Source organism: Rana temporaria, chromosome 3, assembly GCF_905171775.1.
Source record: "Rana temporaria chromosome 3, aRanTem1.1, whole genome shotgun sequence".
Classification (NCBI taxonomy): Eukaryota; Metazoa; Chordata; class Amphibia; order Anura; family Ranidae; genus Rana; species Rana temporaria.
This window is the reverse complement of record NC_053491.1, coordinates 94,557,125-94,575,863: the sequence shown is the minus strand read 5'-3', so window position 1 is coordinate 94,575,863 and position 18,739 is coordinate 94,557,125. Positions and strand designations below refer to the sequence as shown.

General features: G+C 41.8%; 1 protein-coding gene across 3 annotated transcripts in view; it reads right to left on the bottom strand.

Annotated features, from left to right (window-relative positions):
- Positions 1-18,739, bottom strand: part of SEMA7A (semaphorin 7A (John Milton Hagen blood group)) — a 60,830-nt gene that overhangs the window by 9,533 nt on the left and 32,558 nt on the right. For 2 of the 3 annotated variants that reach the window (XR_005747871.1, XM_040343006.1), the window contains exons 7-12: positions 15,026-15,162; positions 12,714-12,877; positions 10,266-10,374; positions 9,485-9,671; positions 6,498-6,619; positions 2,161-2,315 (exon numbers count right to left, since the gene is read on the bottom strand). Coding sequence is in view for 1 of the 3 variants with exons in the window: in XM_040343006.1 (XP_040198940.1) it covers positions 2,161-2,315; positions 6,498-6,619; positions 9,485-9,671; positions 10,266-10,374; positions 12,714-12,877; positions 15,026-15,162 (874 nt within the window). In the remaining 2 variants the exon portion in view is untranslated. The remainder of the gene's footprint in view (positions 1-2,160; positions 2,316-6,497; positions 6,620-9,484; positions 9,672-10,265; positions 10,375-12,713; positions 12,878-15,025; positions 15,163-18,739) is intronic. The other variant, XR_005747872.1, reaches the window with a different exon arrangement.

Sequence of the window (18,739 nt, the reverse complement as noted above, 5' to 3'; positions counted from 1 at the left end):
TTTCACTCCCTTCCTGCCCAGACCAATTTTTAGTTTTCAGCGCTGTTGCACTTTGAATGACAATTGCGTGGTCATGCAACACTGTACCCAAACTAAATCTTTATGTTTTTTTCCCCCCACAAATAGAGCTTTCGTTTGGTGGTATTTGATCATCTCTGCGGTTTTTATTTTTTGCGCTATAAACAAAAGAAGAGCGCCAATTTTTTTATTTTTTACTTTTTTATTTAATAAATATCAATTAAAAAAAAAAAAAAAAACATTTTCCTCAGTTTAGGCCGATACGTATTCTTCTACTTATTTTTGTTTAAAAAAAATTGCAATAATCGTATATTGATTGGTTTGCGCAAAAATTATAGCGTCTACAAAATAGGTGATAGATTTATGGCATTTTTATTTTATCATTTTTTTTACTAGTGTTGGCGGCGATCTGCGATTTTTTTATTGTGACCGTGACATTGCGGCAAACACATCGGACACTTTTGACACGTTTTTGGGACCATTCACATTTATACAGCGATTAGTGCTATAAATATGCACTAATTACTGTGTAAATGTGACTGGCAGGGAAGGGGTTAACCACTAGGGGGCGCTGAAGGGGTTAAAATGTTCCCTAAAGTGTGTTCTAACTGTAGGGGGGAGGGGACTCACAAGGGGAGGAGACCGATGTGTGTTCCTCTGTACTGGGAACACAGCATTGGTCTCCTCACCTCTGACAACAGGTGGATCTGTGTGTTTACACACACAGATCCACACTCCTGCCGTGATCACCGGCAATCGTGGGTGCCCGGCGGCAATCGCGGCCGCCGGGCACGCGCGCCGTAGATCGCCGGGAACAAAAGACGTCATATGACGTCCACCCGGATCGAGAGAGGGTTCCTGCCGGCATCATTTTACAATGTGCCGGTAAGGAAGGGGTTAATAAAGGCTACAATTTGTTCAGAGTGCGGCTGTCCAGAGACATTTTTTGTCGTCTTCTGAGTGGCGGGTGCTCTTAAACCTGGTTCCACTGGAAGACAAAAGGCCTTGGCTGGGTATAAGAGCCACAGGTAGGATAGCCCTCTCGAAATATGAGGTCACTTTGAGCTTTATAAGGTGGAGGTTTTTCTTTGGAATTTACACACTATTCACGCGATTAGTGGTGCACCATAGGACTGTCATTTTCATCAGTGTGTGGACTGTCTGCTTACATTGCTATTTTTTTATATAATATATATATATATATATATATATATATATATATATATATAGATATATAGATAGATAGATATATGTATAGATATGTATCTATCTATCTATATATATATATATATATAAAAATATATATAGATATAGATATATATATCTATATATATATAGATATATATATGTATCTATCTATCGATCGAACGATCGTTCGATCGATAGATAGATAGATCTATATATCACTATTTTACGCAAATTTATTTTTGGAATATTGACTCTAACTGTGTGTTTCTCACAGAATAAGTTGCTGCTGCAAGGTCACTGTATATATATATATATATATGTTGATTTTTGGATAGTGCAGTATACACTATTTATACAACATTACAGGGTACTTTTGTAACCTGCGCTTCGGTCAAGGATGGTGCGGCCAATAGCCCTGCATTTTCCACCTGAGTTTGGGGTGTCTCTAACTTTGCACTGACCCCCCCACAGCAAATCGCAAGGGCAGAGCGATTGGAATGCGGTACAGGAAGCCGCGTGGGAGTGTGGCTTTACCGCACTGCATTCTAGTGTGTATGGGTCCTTAATCTAATCTTTGGCACAGCTGCTAGCATTTATATTGCATTATTAGGATACACCAGAAAAGGTTAAACAAATCCCTAACCTTTATTAACCGTACAACTCAGAAAGCAGAAACAAGAACAGCTGCTTCTTACAGCTGTGACAAAAATAGCAAACTGTTAGTTCCTCTTATTTAGAAGTACGGCAGCAATGTCGCTTCCAACAGTTAATAGACTAAGACCATAGCAACTGAAAGGGTATTGCTTTAGAAAGAGGTTTCATTTAACTGTGCTGTTGTAATATGTCTAGGAAGTCTAAATCACTCAAGAAAAATGCAGCCAAAACAATTCTAAATCAAGGAAAGAAAACACAAATGAAGTGTTAGCAGGCGACAATATACAGGATATGCCATACCTATTATTCAGTATAGACTGGCATTCGCCCCCGAACCAGCCACAATATGGGTCCTTTGATAAGACGCAATCTGAACAGCTTTTGTTATAAGCTCGGCAGTCATCCAGGCGGACTTTAGAAAATTCTTGAGCACTTCCCACATACAAAACACGCTGCTGAAAAAAAAACAAAAAAACCCACAAAAGTGTCAGCAAATGAAACCAAAGATATTTACTGTGCACCGAGCTGAGCAACTTTACCCGTCACATCCCGCAAGTTTCCTCTATAACTAATTGTGACATTTACTATACTGTATATGAGTAATATGAACAATAGTATTCAAGAAATGGGAGACTTGTGAGGTTATTGCCTTTCATGGTGTGATGTGTAAAACTTCCAGAGAAAGAAGAATGAGTCAAATGGTTTAGAAAGAGAATTACTGTGACAGATTAAAATAACACAAAACGCTGTCATTTTGTGCCGTGGTCAGATTAAAAAAAATGAATGGTAACAAGGAAATATTAAAGCCCAAATCCAGCTTGGGCCAAACACATTGAAAAGGATCAATCAGCAGCTCGGTAAAACAAACAAGAAGCTCCAGCTGCTTCTGTCATCGCATTTCAGGTGTCCTCCAATCCAGAGATACACCGATCCACTTCTGGGATGAATGATGCCCACTTGCCAAGCATCATTCAGCATCAGGCTCTGGACTCCAGCCCAGAGTTGGGCTTAATCAAACATGGTTTCCATGTAAAATGTATTCTACAGGTATATTTGATGTCTACACTATATTACCAAAAGTAATGGGACACCTGCCTTTCTTTACACGCACATGAACTTTAATGGCATCCCAGTCTTAGTCCGTAGGGTTCAATATTGAGTTGTCCCACCCTTTGCAGCTGTAACAGCTTCAGCTCTTCTGGGAAGGCTGTCCCCAAGGTTTGGGAATGTTTGACCATTCTTCCAGAAACACATTTGTGAGGTTAGGCACTGATGTGGACGAGAAGGCCTGGCTCACAGTCTTCGCTCTAATTTATCCCAAAGGTGTTCTATTGGGTTGGGGTCAGGACTCTGTCCAGGCCAGCCAAGTTCCTCCACCCCAAACTCGCTCATCCATGTCTTTATGGACCTTGCTTTGTGCACTGGTCCAAATTATTTAGTGGAGGGATTATGGTGTGGGGTTGTTTTTCAGGGGTTAGGCTTGGCCACTTTGTTCCAGTGAAGGGAAGGTGTCACTATACCAAGGCATTTTAGACAATTTCATGCTCTCAACATTGTGGGAACAGTTTGAGGGTGGCTCCTTCTGGTTCTAACATGACTGCGGACCAGTGCACAAACAAGGTCCAACTTGACTGGCCTGCACCGAGTCCTGACCTCAACCCGATAGAACACCTTTGGGATGAATTAGAGCGGAGACTGCGAGCCAGGCCTTCTCATCCATCATCAGTGCCTGACCTCACAAATACGCTTCTGGAAAAATGATCAAACATTCCCATAGACACACTCCTAAACTAGGTAGAAGCCTTCCCAGAAGAGTAAAAGCTGTTATAGTGCAAAGGGTGTGCCAACTCAATCTTGAACCCTGCGGACTAAGATTGGGGTGCCATTAAAGTTCATGTGCGTGTAAAGACAGGTGTTCCAATAGTTTTGGTAAGATAGTGTATATATTCTATGTACAGATAATGTCTTTCCTCCGTAGAATAAAGGAATTGTGTACCAGCAATAAAAATATCTAATAAAGCAAATAAAAGAAAGGTGACCCTACACATATAGACTTCTTTGTCAGCCTGCAAGCTGAATGAAAGAAATCTAAGGCCCCTTTCATACTGGGGCGGGGGCGGCATCGACGGTAAAGCGCCGCTATTTTTAGCAGCGCTTTACTGTCAATTTTGCGACGCTATTCGGCCGCACTCGTTGCACTCTCTTTGTGTTGTGATCATGCAATAAAACATCAGTTTGGACGCTATTAACGTTGTTCCATGGTGTGCTGGCAAATATTTGTAACGTATACCAGTACCCAGCTGGTTGTTGCTACGAGCACCCAAACCCAAGAGCGGATCCAGGAAAGTGTGCCATGGGAATATGAAGTATGACCTGTGATACAGCTGGCGGCCATAGCCGCTCACTGTATCACTTGGCCCTGCCCCCCGGCACGCCGCGTCATTGGATGTGATTGACAGCAACGCAAGCCAATGGCTGCGCTGCTATCAATCCATTTACTCTTGCCAATCAACATCCAGACTGAGCGGAGAAGAGGACGTCGGGGGCGAGTGCAGCAGGTGAATGGGCTCAGGTAAGTAAAACAGGGGAGGGCTGGGGGGGCCGTTAACTGTCAGATGTTTTTTCACCTTAATGAATAGGATTGCATTAAGGTGAAAAAACATGAACCTTTACAACCCCTTCAAATTGCATGTAAGGGAGGACACAGGAGGGTACACAGGCAGCAAATAACACACTGGGATCAAATTAGCTATAATAAATGTCATCCATGCATTTTTCTATAAGTGACATCAGAGAAGGGGCACTCAGGCAGGTCCGTTGTATATCTTTGCACCCTGTATATCCATACCTGTGGAGTTTACAGTTGGCAGCACCATCACAGAATGCCCATTTACCAAAATAAGGCACTACTACTAGTCTGTCCTCACAGAGACAAACACAATGGGGTTGATTTACTAAAAGTAAAATGACTGTGCACTTTGCAGTTGCTCCAGAGTTCAGTAAATGAGCTGAAGCTCTGCTGACTTCTATCATCCAATAACGTGCAAGCAAAAAAAAATGTTTCCCTTGCATGTGATTGGGTACTCTTTGCAAAGTGAAGCCTTACCTCATTTACTAAGCTCTGGAGCAACTGCAATTGCAGAGGGCGGTCACCGTCTATTAGTCTATTAGCCTTTAGTAAATCAACCCCAGAGTGCATCTTTGAAATTAAAGCAGATAGCAATGGTATCAGTTCACTGTGCTGTTATTCTATAACATACACTTTCCCTAGTAAAGTAACTTTATCCAATATAATGAAATCCAGAGAAGTCTCTCTCCCCCTCCCTTGCAACTATACACTCTGTCATTGACTCAGTCAGTCATCCCAGGCAGTATTGTGCCTACTCCTGGTTTAGAAAACCACTGTCACAGACAGTCTAATGCCGCGTACACACGATCGGAATTTCCGATGGAAAAAGTCAGACTGACTTTTTCCATCGGATATTCCGATCGTGTGTAGCCCCATCTGAGTTTTTTTCATTGGAAATTCCGATGAATTCCATCGGAGTTAAGATAAAGAACATGTTCTATTTTTCTACGATGGAATTCCGTCGGAATTCTGATGTGATTTGGCTGGGCAAAAGCCTGATCGCGTGTACGCGCCACAGTTTGAGACCCCTCTAAAGTGGCTTAGTGATGCTGTGGTTAGGAGATTGTGAGGGCCACTCCAGAACCTTAATTTCTTGATGCTACGGCCACTAAAGGGTTGACTTGGACTTTTATGGGGGGTTAATTGTTATGGTGAAAAGTGAAAAGTGTGCTCCATAAATTTCCTGTGCTACTATAGCTCACACGCACAAAACACAGCATAGTCCCACCTTCATGTTTCACGGTTGGGATAGTTTTCTATTCATCGGTTTTGTTGACTTCTTCGAAACATAGCATTTAAGGTTGTGAGCATAAAGTCCAATTTTGGTCCCATCATTCTACATAATATTGTTTCAGAAGATTTTGAAGTATTTTATGTGGGCTGTATTGTGGTGATGGTGCACCAAAGAGGCTAACATTTTTCAAATTCTGTTAGGGGTATGGACATTTATGAACACACCTGTACTCTAAGATAAAGCACATTTGAGCTTTTGAGGAAAAAATGTTTTGTGAAATAAAATTGTTTTGGGCAGTTTAACATTTGGGACAAGTAGATCACACGACCTTCTGCAGAAATACAATGTACTATAGCTTTTGAGGCATTCTGATATGCTGTACACGGCTGAGCCCACAGGATTAAATATCAGCCACAGAGGTTGTAAACATTGATCCCTAATGTCACACATGCCAAAAAATCCAGTAAGTGTGTAACCAATATTTCATTGGGAATTCCTAAACATGCTGAGAACACCAACAAATAAATCTCTGACTGCTCACTTTGGTGCTATGGGCAATGAGAACATTACAGGCATATAGACTTCGCCAATGTCCCTAGGAGCAGGAAGCAGGTTGTCACCCAAGATAAAATTCCTTGTCTCATAATAGGACTGGCTTGTGTTAACCTCTAATTTTTGTGCTATATTTCTGGCATCTTGTGGCAGGCTTATTCATGAGATTCAGTATCTGATATTAAATTTCTTTGTTTGCTCTCCATCGTTTGGTGTACTCACCTCTCTATTATTTAGATCCAGGTCCAAGAACAAGATCTTACTCATGTTATTGAAGGGCTTCATTTCCAACACATTCATAGCACCATCAACTTGCTCCACAATCTTGTGCAAAATTCCATCATCTAGAGAAAAAAAATAGAAAGTGTTTACATGTGCGCCAACCCTTGACACCTCTCTGAAAGACTACTGTGGTGGATCGCTTTTTAGAGGCATTTGACAGGAGGTTGTGAAGCAATATGTCATCTCCTTACCTCCCGATTTAGCCCTGTAATTGCAGCACCACTGCGGTACAATTGCATGAATTGCATAGTGAGTGAGTATATTGTATAGCGCAACAAATGCTAACTTAATCGCCTCAAGGTGCTTAGCATCCAGTGTCGTCCTGGTCCTTCAGAAGAGGTGGGTCTTTAGTTTTTCCCTAAAAGCCCAATGTTTTCTTCCAAGCGGATGGTAGTGGGTAGAGCATTCCAGAACCGTGGTCCTTGGACTGCAAATCTACGTTCTCCTTTAGATTTGTAGCGCGATTTAGGGATTTGAAGAAGGTTTTGGTTGGTTGACCGGTGACGTAGGGTTTTATTTTCTCGCTTAAGTATTGAGGAGCGTTACCCTGTGTACATTTGTGCGTGAGGCAGAGTGTCTTGAATGTCACCCGGTCCTGTACGGGCAGCCAGTGGTGGGACCTCAAGACCGGGGAAATTGGTTCCCACGGCTTTTTACCTGTTACCAGTCTGGCTGCTGTGTTCTGGACGACTTGTAGACGTGAAATCTGGTATTTCGGTAGTCCTAAGTAGAGGGAGCATAGGTTTGAGGGGAAGTTTGTTGCAGGGCCCTATAGACTTGCATGGGGCATGTTCGGTGGCAGCAACACCTGCCAATTGCAACACACTGTTTCATTTTCTGCAGTGAAGCACATCACAGTCCTGATTGGCTGTATGTCTATGTACGGGAGAGCAGTCAGGGAAGGTAAACCTGTCTCAGCTGCCTGGTTTTACTACCCTTTGGCCTCCTGTGAACCCTAAAGTCCTTATGAGTCAGGGACACCCAGGTAGGGTTGCTACCTGTCCAGGATTCACCCAGACAGTCTGAGTTTCGACTCACGTGTCCAGGATTCAGGTGGACTGAAACCCGGACACATTTATCAGACTGGGTTGTATGGCTCCCAAAGTAACCAAGATAGTCACATTCAAATCTTTTGCCGTCCGGGAGCTGCGGGCGGCTGTCTGGGGGCAGGTCCGGCATCACTGGAGGGGGCAGCCAAAGGTGTCCCAGGCCACTAAAGTGTTTCGGGTTTGGCATGAAGAAAAGGTGGCAACCCTACACCCAGGCAGAATCTGTACAGGTTTGTCTTACACTTTTAGGCCTGGTTCACACCTATGCTTTTTAGTGCTTTTTATATTTTGCAGATTTGCACTATAGAACGTGTTCCATAGGAAACCATGTTAAATGGACTGTAGTGCAAATCTGCAAAATGCAAAAAACACAAAAAATGTATAGGTGTGAATCCAGCCTTATTCAGCAAGACCGCAAACAAACACAGTTCCAATGCAGAAATAGCTTTGTACAGCAAGCCTATAGCTTAAAACACATCAAACAATGCATTTGCTTGCCTGAGCTAGTACCTAAAGTTATGTCAGTTTCTGACTAATAGGGTGTCACATGACGTCACCTAATGGGTTCCCCAACAAATAGACAGCACATGGTACCTTTTGTCAGCAATCAGCATTTGTAACCAGAAGTAGGCTGTCACAGCAAAAAGAGTGAGTGGGAAAGCCTCTTTGTGCTTCACTCAATACACAATAAGAAAAAAAGCCTGTGCACAACTAATTAGGTCAGGCTAACCAATTTTTCAGATGGGTACCCGGGGGCCTGAAAACTGGTACGCTGAGCTTCTGTTTCACTGCCCCTGGCTACTCACCCGAACTTTCCACAAGACATATTTTTTTTGGATGGTACTGTCAAACTTGCCTGTTGAGTTAATTAGGCCTTTACCACGACCGCATGAAATGCACACAATTATGGTACAGTGGTGTAGCATTATAGGGTTAAATCAAGCAGTGAGGAGGCGTTATAACACCTCCACATCACCTACAGTATCAAATGCCCTCTGGAAAGTGATTTGAATGTGGGGGACAACTAAGGCCACCACATATGTGAAAAAGCCCTAAGTTCCCGTTCACATTACCCCGACTTGGGATCCGAATTGTGTTGCCCCAAGTTGTGCGACATGAAAAATTACATTAAAGTGAATGAGAGCCGTCTCATGTACACTGCAAAAGTCGCTCCGACTTCAGAAAAGGTTCCTGTACTACTTCAAGGCGACTTCTAGGCGACTTATACTCATTGATTTCAATGAAAGTCGCCTCCAAAGTCGGATCAGTGTCTTAACTGAAGCAACTTTACAGGAAGAGAAAATAGTTTTTCTCAGGCAAACCCCTCGCTCCCACAGAGCTGATTATTGTTTGATTGGCCACTGGCAAAGTTGCCTGCCCTGGAGGCGACTTGAAGTTGCCTTGAAGTTGCCTCAAGTTGCCTCACAAAGTCGTGCCGACTTTCATGTCGCTGTAGTGTGAACCGCCACTAACGGGTAAGATGTGGATCTAAAGGTAGAGGCTTTTTCTGTCCCAAAGCTCTACAAAGCCCCTAGGCTCCAGAACCCAGGCCAGAACTAATTAAGATCTAATCCATGAAAAACTTTGTTTTCTCCATAATAGTCACAATTTCTGGAGCCCCTTACCATGAGTAGGTGAAAAACCTAAGTGACACATATAAACTGTCCGCAACCGTGCCAGCCAATGCATTGCCATGACCACACCATCCAGCACCAATATCGTAAGGACCAATGCATAATTTTTACCTCATATACAAAATGATTGTCACAGAACTTTTTGATATTATTTGCAAATTCTTCTCCAGATTAAGAGGCTTTGTTAGATGGCAAGCACTCAAACCAAAGCAATATTACTGGGTCAAATATTTTTTTAGATTACCTGTTGCTACTATAATGACCCTGGAGATTTCTTTATTAACTACTGTTATCTCATCAACCACAAGTTTTCTGTAGTAATCTAAAGTCTGAAAAACAGTTTTATTTTTTGAAGGCCAAATCCAGTCAACGAGTTCAGGATGGTTGCCTGCTTCTTCTGCTGTTTCCTGCGGAGTAAGTTCTGAGCGGCACTGAAACAGAAAAGTAGAATAGGATATTATTATGAACAGTCACACATGTATGCATTGATAATAAAACTGGATTTGTTACAGATATAGAATTAGCTATGGAGTTAGTAGTCTTATGCCCCGTACACACGATCGGGATTCCTGGTGGTAAAAAGTCCGCCGGGAATCACGGGGGGAAAACCGAGAACCTGCTCGGTCACTTTCCCCGTGTACACACCAGAGGTTTTCCCATCTGGAAAACTGCGGTGAGAGCTTTGCCTGGGAAACCTGGCCGGGTGTATGCTCCACCGCAGTCTTTCCCATAGGGAAACTGCCGGGAAAAAGACCGCCGGGAATCGTGGCAGGAAAAAAGAGAACATGCTCTAATTTTTCCTGCCGCGATTCCCGGCGGTTTTCCTGTCGGGAAAACTGCCATGGAGCATACACACGGACAGTTTTCCCGGCCAAAAGCTGTCATGGCAGTTTTCCTGATGGGAAAACTGGTCGTGTGTACGAGGCAAAAGTGTTAGGAAATGCTACAATAATATTTCAAGCAAATAAAATTTATAAAATGTATATGGTAAAGAAATAAGCTAGGGATTATGGGTAAGACATTACCTGCCCTGGACGAATCTTTAGATCTTTTTTTGTAGACCCAAACAAGTCTGAAGTGCTGAAAACCAACTCAATGTCCTCAGTCTTATAGGAGCAGACAGCACTGTGATTCCTAAGTAGAAGTAATTAATATTAATAGAGCTAATAAGATTGAAAAGGGGAAAACGCAAACATTCCAGCAACCCAAGTTATTTCCTGAGATAATCAAATCTTGCTTTAACGACCCACTGTACTCAGATGTCAATGACCGGCTTTAGTTTTGTGTCAATCCCTCTCTCTCTCTCTTTGTTTCTTCTCTCTTCTGGCAGCCAGACAAAAAAACTGTACATCATCACTCTGATGATCAACATTTCTAGCTCTGCAAGTGCTTCTCCTTTCTGCATATTCCATAGAAGTAGTAGCATGGCCAAGATTTAGGCTAGGTTCACACTAGAATGCTGTGCGGGAAACCCACGTTCCGTGTGCGTTTCCTGCAACACCCCAAATGCAGGTCGCAAATGCAGTGCATTTGTCTACACCGGATCACATGGTATAAGTGTGCCATGTGATCCATTTCCAGTGCACTTCCAAAAGTAGTGCATGGGCTGAAATTAGACCACGCTGAATCGCATGTAAATTAAACAGAGAAACTCTGCGTGTTCCTGAGAACCGAGCCTTAACATTGACACCCACTGCAGATCGTAACTGCAGTGCGTTTTGAACATGGAGTCTCACCTAAAAAGCTCTGTCTAGCCTGGCTGCCATTCTCCCTTCTTCTGCATGAGTTACCTCTTCACACTTCACACGCCTTCAGGAGTTCTTACGCGTTTCTCCCCCTCACAGAAATTTCCTTTCTCATATTGTTTGCCTCTTTCCAATCCAAAACGTTCATCCTCTAAAAACCCACTTCTAACAACTGTAACAACTTAAAGCCCAACTCTGGGAAATTTTTAAATTATCCCTTGCAATGGGACAGCACCTACACTGCTAAGTTTACCTGCTCACCGCAAAACACTTTTACTTACTCGATCCTCTGCTCCCATGACATGCAGCGCTCCCCCGCGCTCTGGCGGTGGAGTGTCCCTCAGCGACATCATCCCCAATGGCAGGTCTATGGACTCTGCATTGGTTTTGTTTACATCAGGACCTCAGACCACTGCAGTGGTCATCAACCCTGTCCTCAGGACCCACTAACAGGCCAGGTTTGCAAGATAACTGAAATACATCACAGGTGATATCATTTGCTGCTCAGTGATTGCAGTATTCAAGTCCGCATCTCCTCAAGGTAATACATAAAACCTGGCCTGTTAATGGGCCCTGAGGACAGGGTTGATGACCACTTCACTAGAGCATGGGGGAGAAGACACTGCGGGGACTGGTTTAGAGGAACATAGTATCAGGTAAGTAAATATTGTTTTTATCGTCCTCTAAACCTAAATGAACAAACAACCCTAGCAGTGCTGACGCAGCCATAGGTGTGTGCAAGGGGTGCGCCTGGGCACACCCTAATCGCTACATGCAGTGCCGATTCCCCCAACTGTCCTGCTTCCCCTGTGTTGACCCCGCAATGCTACTGGATTCCCTTTCCCCCCAGCTGCTGTGGGGAATGTTTCAGGATGCAGAGTTAGGGAAGGGGCTAGTAAATATGTAATTTACCAGCGCCTTCCTTTTCTAAATGAACACAGTGAACAAACTCACTCACTGTGTTCATTCACAACTCAAGCATATTAAATGGTGTTTACTAATACTTCAGTTTGTGAATGAAAAGAAAGCCGCTCAGCACAGAGCACTTCCCATTCATTCTCTGTCACGTGCAGCTGAGGCTGCAGGGAAAGGCATGTGTGTTTGAGCTTTGGGGTGCACACCCTAATGCAATAGGCTGTGCACACCTATGGGCACATCCCCACTGCAAGGGATCATTTTAAGCGCTTGCTTCCTGCAGGACGAGTATAAACGTCCTGTCTTTGAAGAGGAATACCCTTGCTACCATAACCCCGGTATCCTCTTCAAGAGCAGGCAGTTCTCTTTCAGATAAAAGTGGTCTCTGTGGCAGATTAGCCACAAGATCACTTTTATCTGCAAAATAAATTTATAGCAAAAAGTAAAAAACAGTGTGTTTTTTTCAAATTGTCGCTAGTTTTTTGTTTATAGCACAAAAAAATGTAACCGCAGAGATAATCAAATACCACCAAAAGAAAGCTCAATTTGTGGAGGGAAAAAGGACGTCAATTTAGTTTGGGTGCAATTATCAGTTAAAGCGACGCAGTGCTGTATGGCAAAAACATTGAGCAGCCAATTCTTCCGGGGCTGAAGTGGATATACTCATCATTTTTCACACTTTATTTGTCTGATGGTGCAAATTGTTACAAGTAAGAAAATAATAGGCCCTCTAAAAGAATCTGCGATATTCATAGATGCTATTAGTTTCTCCTCTCCTAATGGGAAAATGACAGTTATGATTTTGGATCTCACCATGGATTAGTGAAGAGCCCATAAATTAGGTCCTGCGATTCTAGAAAGTAGATATCCTGCAAAAAGTTATAATACTGCCCCTCTTGATTTCCACATATTAAACGTGATTTCAGAGCAGTGCTAAACATATAACGTTCATCTGGTTTCTCGGATCCCTTCTCCTCCTGGGAAACAATAAAAAAAGCCAATAACTGTAATTAGTGTACGTGAATATGGGGACAAAGAGGTCACATGTATGTATGTAATATGGATATGGATAAAATCTAAATCTCAGCTAAATAAAGCAGAAATACAATATGTGTGACGTCTAAAAACCAAGGATGAAAGTGGAAGTGTGTCTGTCATATGTTTCTGCTTATATGGGATCCCATTGTACTATGGTTGATGAGTTAAAATGGAAAATAGTTTTAGCTGATTACCTCCATTTTCTGTTCTGTAGCAGAAAGCAGGGTCATCAGTTTACACAAAAGATCAGAATAAAGCAATTTGGTCAGATTTAGAGCTCAGTCTTTTATGAAATACAATAATAGCTTGTCGATTTGTGAAAATGTACATAGTCATCCTTTCTATTCAGGGAAACAGCAAGATGTCTGAAGCAATGGAAGACATCAAAAAAGAGAATTGATTCAGGTATTGTTAAAAATAGATTGGAGGAAGTAGTTTGAAAATAAAGGAACTACTGATGCCAAGTCCAATTTAATAAATGTCTTGGGAAAGCTTACCTAATTTGAAAGGTTCTAATATCTTTTCAAAGATATTGTCCTAGGGCAAAATGACTCTAATGCTTGTCACTAATATAGATTGGATATGATGTAGGTTAATACTAGATATGTGCATTCGTTTTCGTCCGAATGCATTTTCGTCCGAATTTCAGGGATTTTTGCGTTCGATAACGAACGCGCAGAATCCAAAATCTGAAAGATTCAACATAAAAAATGCTTCATTTTCGTTTTGTTGTGACAACAGTTCGATATAGATAGAAGATTTGATATGACGGTGACAATAGCGATCTGTGTCTATTGAACCTGTGGTCGAATGTGCCTAACCTAACTCTATTAGTCCAAGATTATTCGACATGGAGAGAAAAAAGATTTGACATTATAGAGACATGAAGATTCTACGAAGCAGCTAAAAACATACGATCGCCGCAAGCGGACATTTATGGTCAAATGCTCTGCCCATAGGCTTTAGAAGAATTCTAATGTTGGTTGACTAATAATAATAATCAATAAATATATTTATTAGTGTCATACAACATTAGAATTCTACTATAGCTTGTAGGCAGAACATTCGACCGGAAATGTACGATTGTGGCATTGTACAGTTTAGCTGCTCCGTCGAATCTTCTTAGAACAGCCAACAGACACCATAAGCCTTCAATTGACAGATTCGATTCACTTCGGATTTTCGGACGAATGCATTTTTTAACAAAACAAAATGAATAAAAACGAATTTCGGGAATAACTAAATAAATGTACTTTTCGGATGAAAATTTAATTCCGAAGCGAAATATTTCAGTGTGCACATGTCTAGTAAATACTATAAGTATGAAGTGATGTTTCGATAATGGCCCTAGTATTTCCTCGCCCAGTGCTGTATATAATAGATATTAGTGCGATATAGCAGGGTTCTCCAAACCAGGCTTTAGGGGAAAAGACAGGAGTGCCCCAGGGATTTTTACAGGCCAAGGATAGATACCAGTAAATGAAGTAGAAAATGTATATAACATTTTTTTTAATACTTTTTATATACATTTTCTACTTCATTTACTGGCATCTATCCTTGGCCCATAAAATCCCTGGGGAACTCCCGTCTTTCGTCTTTGCATTTGGGATGTGGCCTGGTTTACCAACCCATTATCTATTTAGACATTTTCTCAGGCTTTTGGGGGGGGGGGCAGTCTTTGGCCAATGGGAGCAGAAAATAACTTGGCATCAGTGGAAGAAAACAATGCCCCGTCATTGGTGTCTGTTGAAGGAGTAGTTCACCAAGGGCCAGATAAAGGAAAGGAAAGGGCCTCATCCAGCCCTTAGGCCACAGTTTGGAGACCCCTGCTATACAGAATTATAATACTTAGTACCCCCCCTCACCCTATCCCCTATAGCAGGTATAAGCAATTAGCGGACCTCCAGCTGTTGCAAAACTACAAGTCCCATCATGCCTCTGCCTCTGGGTGTCATGCTTGTGGCTGTCAGAGTTTTGCAATGCCTCAGGGGACTTGTAGTTCTGCAACAGCTGGAGGTCCGCTTATTGCATATCCCTGCCCTATAGTGTCATTCCCCAACCATCCTTCTTGTAAGAGAGACGCTCACCTTACACATCCGAGCAATCATAGGCACTCTCTTGTCAGTGGTTCTACGTTCACTGTTATCATCCATGAAGAAGAGAAAAATCCTATTTTGCATTTCCTCTTCTCCCTCCACTACAAGTGATTTCACAAATAGAGGATCTAATACAGAAGGAATATGGCATTATATTATCAAACTAGATATACAGAGTTCATAATAAATTACTATTGGCCTTGCTATCTTTCTGGTCTTACTGCATAGTTGTTGGATGTGTCTTATCTGCCTCATTCAGGGTTATTATCTGTACTCATGATGACCATCAAAAATGTTTTCCCTTCTTAAAGCAGTATTAAACCCAAAAACAAACATTTATAATATTGCAGCTTGCCAATTCTTGAATGTGATTTACTTGTTTCCCTGCGAGGGTAAAGCATAATGGGCTACTGTGCAACGCATAGTAGCTAATTATGTGTCACTTACCTGAAACCGAAGCCTGCAATGTCCCCGATTTTTCCTCGTCCTCCACGAAGCATCCATCTTTCACCCTCTTCCTTCCGGGTATCATGGCTCCGGCGCTGTAATTGGCCAGAGCCGCAATGACTTCACTCCAGTGCATGCACGCGGGAGTCGGCAGTCACGGCACAACCTCCTTTAGAAACGGCGCGATCGCCGTTTCTAAAGTGCGCCTGTAAGAGAGACGCTCACCTTACAAATCCGTCTCTTATGCAAATATCTCCTAAACCGTGGAAATGTAGGAGATATTTTGAGCACCTACAGGTAAGCCTTAATCTAGACTTATCTGTAAGTTAACTACTTAACCCCCGGACCATATTGCTGGTCAAAGACCAGAGCACTTTTTGCGATTCGGGACTGCGACGTTTTAACTGACAATTGCGTGGTCGTGCGACGTGGCTCCCAAACAAAATTGGCGTCCTTTTTTTCCCACAAATAGAGCTTTCTTTTGGTGGTATTTGATCACCTCTGCGGTTTTTATTTTTTGCGCTATAAACAAAAATAGAGCGCCAATTTTGAAAAAAAATGAATATTTTTTACTTTTTGCTATAATAAATATCCCCCAAAAATATATAAAAAAACATTTTTTTCCTTAGTTTAGGCCGATACGTATTCTTCTACATATTTTTCGTAAAAAAAAATCGCAATAAGCGTTTATTGATTGGTTTGCGCAAAAGTTACAGTGTTTACAAAATAGGGGGTATTTTTATGGCATTTTTATTAATATATTTTTTTTACTAGTAATGGCGGCGATCAGCGATTTTTTTTCGTTACTGCGACATTATGGCGGACACTTCGGACACTTTTGACACATTTTTGGGACCATTGGCATTTTTATAGCGATCAGTGCTATAAAAATGCATTGGATTACTATAAAAATGCCACTGGCAGTGAAGGGGTTAACACTAGGGGGCGGGGAAGGGGTTAAGTATGTTCCCTGGGTGTGTTCTTACTGTGGGGGGGGGGTGGCCTCACTAGGGGAAACACTGATCCTCTGTTCATACATTGTATGAACAGAAGATCAGCATTTCCCCTGCTGACAGGACCGAGAGCTGTGTGTTTACACACACAGCTCCCAGTCCCCGCTCTGTAACGAGCAATCGCGGGTGCCCGGCGGCGATCGCGTCCGCCGGGCACACACACGGGAGTCGGGGCGACTCAACTCTGGAGAAATCGCATTTCAAATCGTTCCAAATCGTACCCAGTGTGAACCAGGGCTCAAGGACAGATGCAAATAGTACGGATTTTACAAACTCTCCACACATTTACTGAAAGTTGGCAACCCTGCCTCTTATGCTCATTTCTCCAGAGTTGTTTCACTAATACCGGAGGCATTTTACTGGCCAGACCCCCAGTGAAAATAGAAGAAAAAGACAAAGAAAAGAAAACAAATTCAGCCACCACATCTAATGATTGGTAAGCTGCAATATAATACATTTTTGATTTTGGGTTTAACACACATTTGAAAAAAAATTGTCATTATCTTTAAATGTATTCAGGCTGCTAAGTGTTTATTTATATAAGTGTTAGTCTCGCAAAATTATTAATAGGATCACATATACAGCAGAATTTTAAGAATTTGTTACAGGTCCAACACTGTACAGTATTTTGTGTTGAAAGCCGACAAGATAATCGTTTTTGTGGAGCTGGCTTTAATAAGCAAAATACATATTTGTCTCTTTTCAAATTATTGCACCCGTCCATTAAAATCTGTAATCATGTGTTATATACTTGTAGGCTCTCATTAACGATTTGTCCTGCTAGTTGCCCAAGTTTGAATGCTGATCCAGTGGCTTCAATCTTGTTTAAAGTGGTTGTAAACTTTCACATATACCCAGTGAAGTGACTGGCCTCAAGTGATACACAGAGATTAAACAAATCCTCCTACACAAGTTGTACCTGTTTATCTACAGTAACATCATAGGCATGCACACAGGGTGTGCCAGGTGTGCATGGGCACACCCTAATCCCCTATTGCTACTTCGATTCCCCCATGCTGCTTGGCTACAGAGAAAGGTACTGGGGAATCTCTGTATTCAGTCCCTTTCTCTGTCTCAAAAGTGAGACATCAGAGGTCTGTTTATACCCCTGATATTTCACCAAAGCACCCCAGTGGGGCTCCTAAAAAATTGTAAAAAAAAATAAAAATAATAATAAATGATTAAAAAAATAAAAGTAAAACTACTGACACCAACCTCTGCCCTACTGACATCGCCCACTGCCCTATATATATATATATATATATATATATATATATATATATATACACACACACACACACACACACACAAATGTGTGTTTGAGCTTTGAGGTGCACACCCTAATGCTTTAGGCTGCGCACACTAGGCATGTGCATTTTGTTTCGTTCCGAATCGAAATTCGGACGAATTTTTCATTATTCGGACATTCGGATGCATACGAATTCCCGAATTGCAATATTAATGAATTTACCGAATCCGAACGAACGTTTTCGATTCCGAATCGAAAACCCGCGGACGAAATTCGATCGGAATTCAAATTTTTCTTTTTTTTTTTTTTTTTTGGAATTCCGATCGAATTTCGTCCGCGGGTTTTCGATTTGGAATTCGAAAAAAAAAAATTTTTTTTTCTTTTTTTTGGAATTCCGATCGAATTTCGTCCGCGGGTTTTCGATTTGGAATTCGAATTTTTTTTTTTCGAATTCCGATCGAATTTCGAAATTATATTCGAAGAGAGAATTTTCGAATTCGACCGGATTTTTCGAAATTCGGTCGAAAACGAACGAGTTCCGAAAACGAATTTAACACATGTAACGAACCTAACTTAACGAAATTAATTAAATAACGAATTAAAACGAAACGAAACGAAACTAAATTTTCCCTTTTGCACATGCCTAGCGCACACCTATGGGCTACATCCATTCAAAGTTAAGGATCTCTCAGCTCTAAAAAGCAGGGGGGAGAGAGCTGAAGTTATATCAGTGAGAAGAGCTCTGAGAGCTGATTGGAGGAAAGGGACACACCCTTCTTCAACACAGCACATAGGAACAGAGCTGAGGTTGTCAATCAGCTGGGGCTCCCTCCCCTGTCACCATTTAGGTATATTAGCTTGCATTTAATGTGTTTGTATATTTCAGTCCATTTAATGAATAATGGTTAATAATAATTGGTGTTATGATTAGGCGCTGTTATCTGCGTGAAAGGCTTTTACATTTTTATCTCCTGGTGCTCGTTGTGCTGTATATGC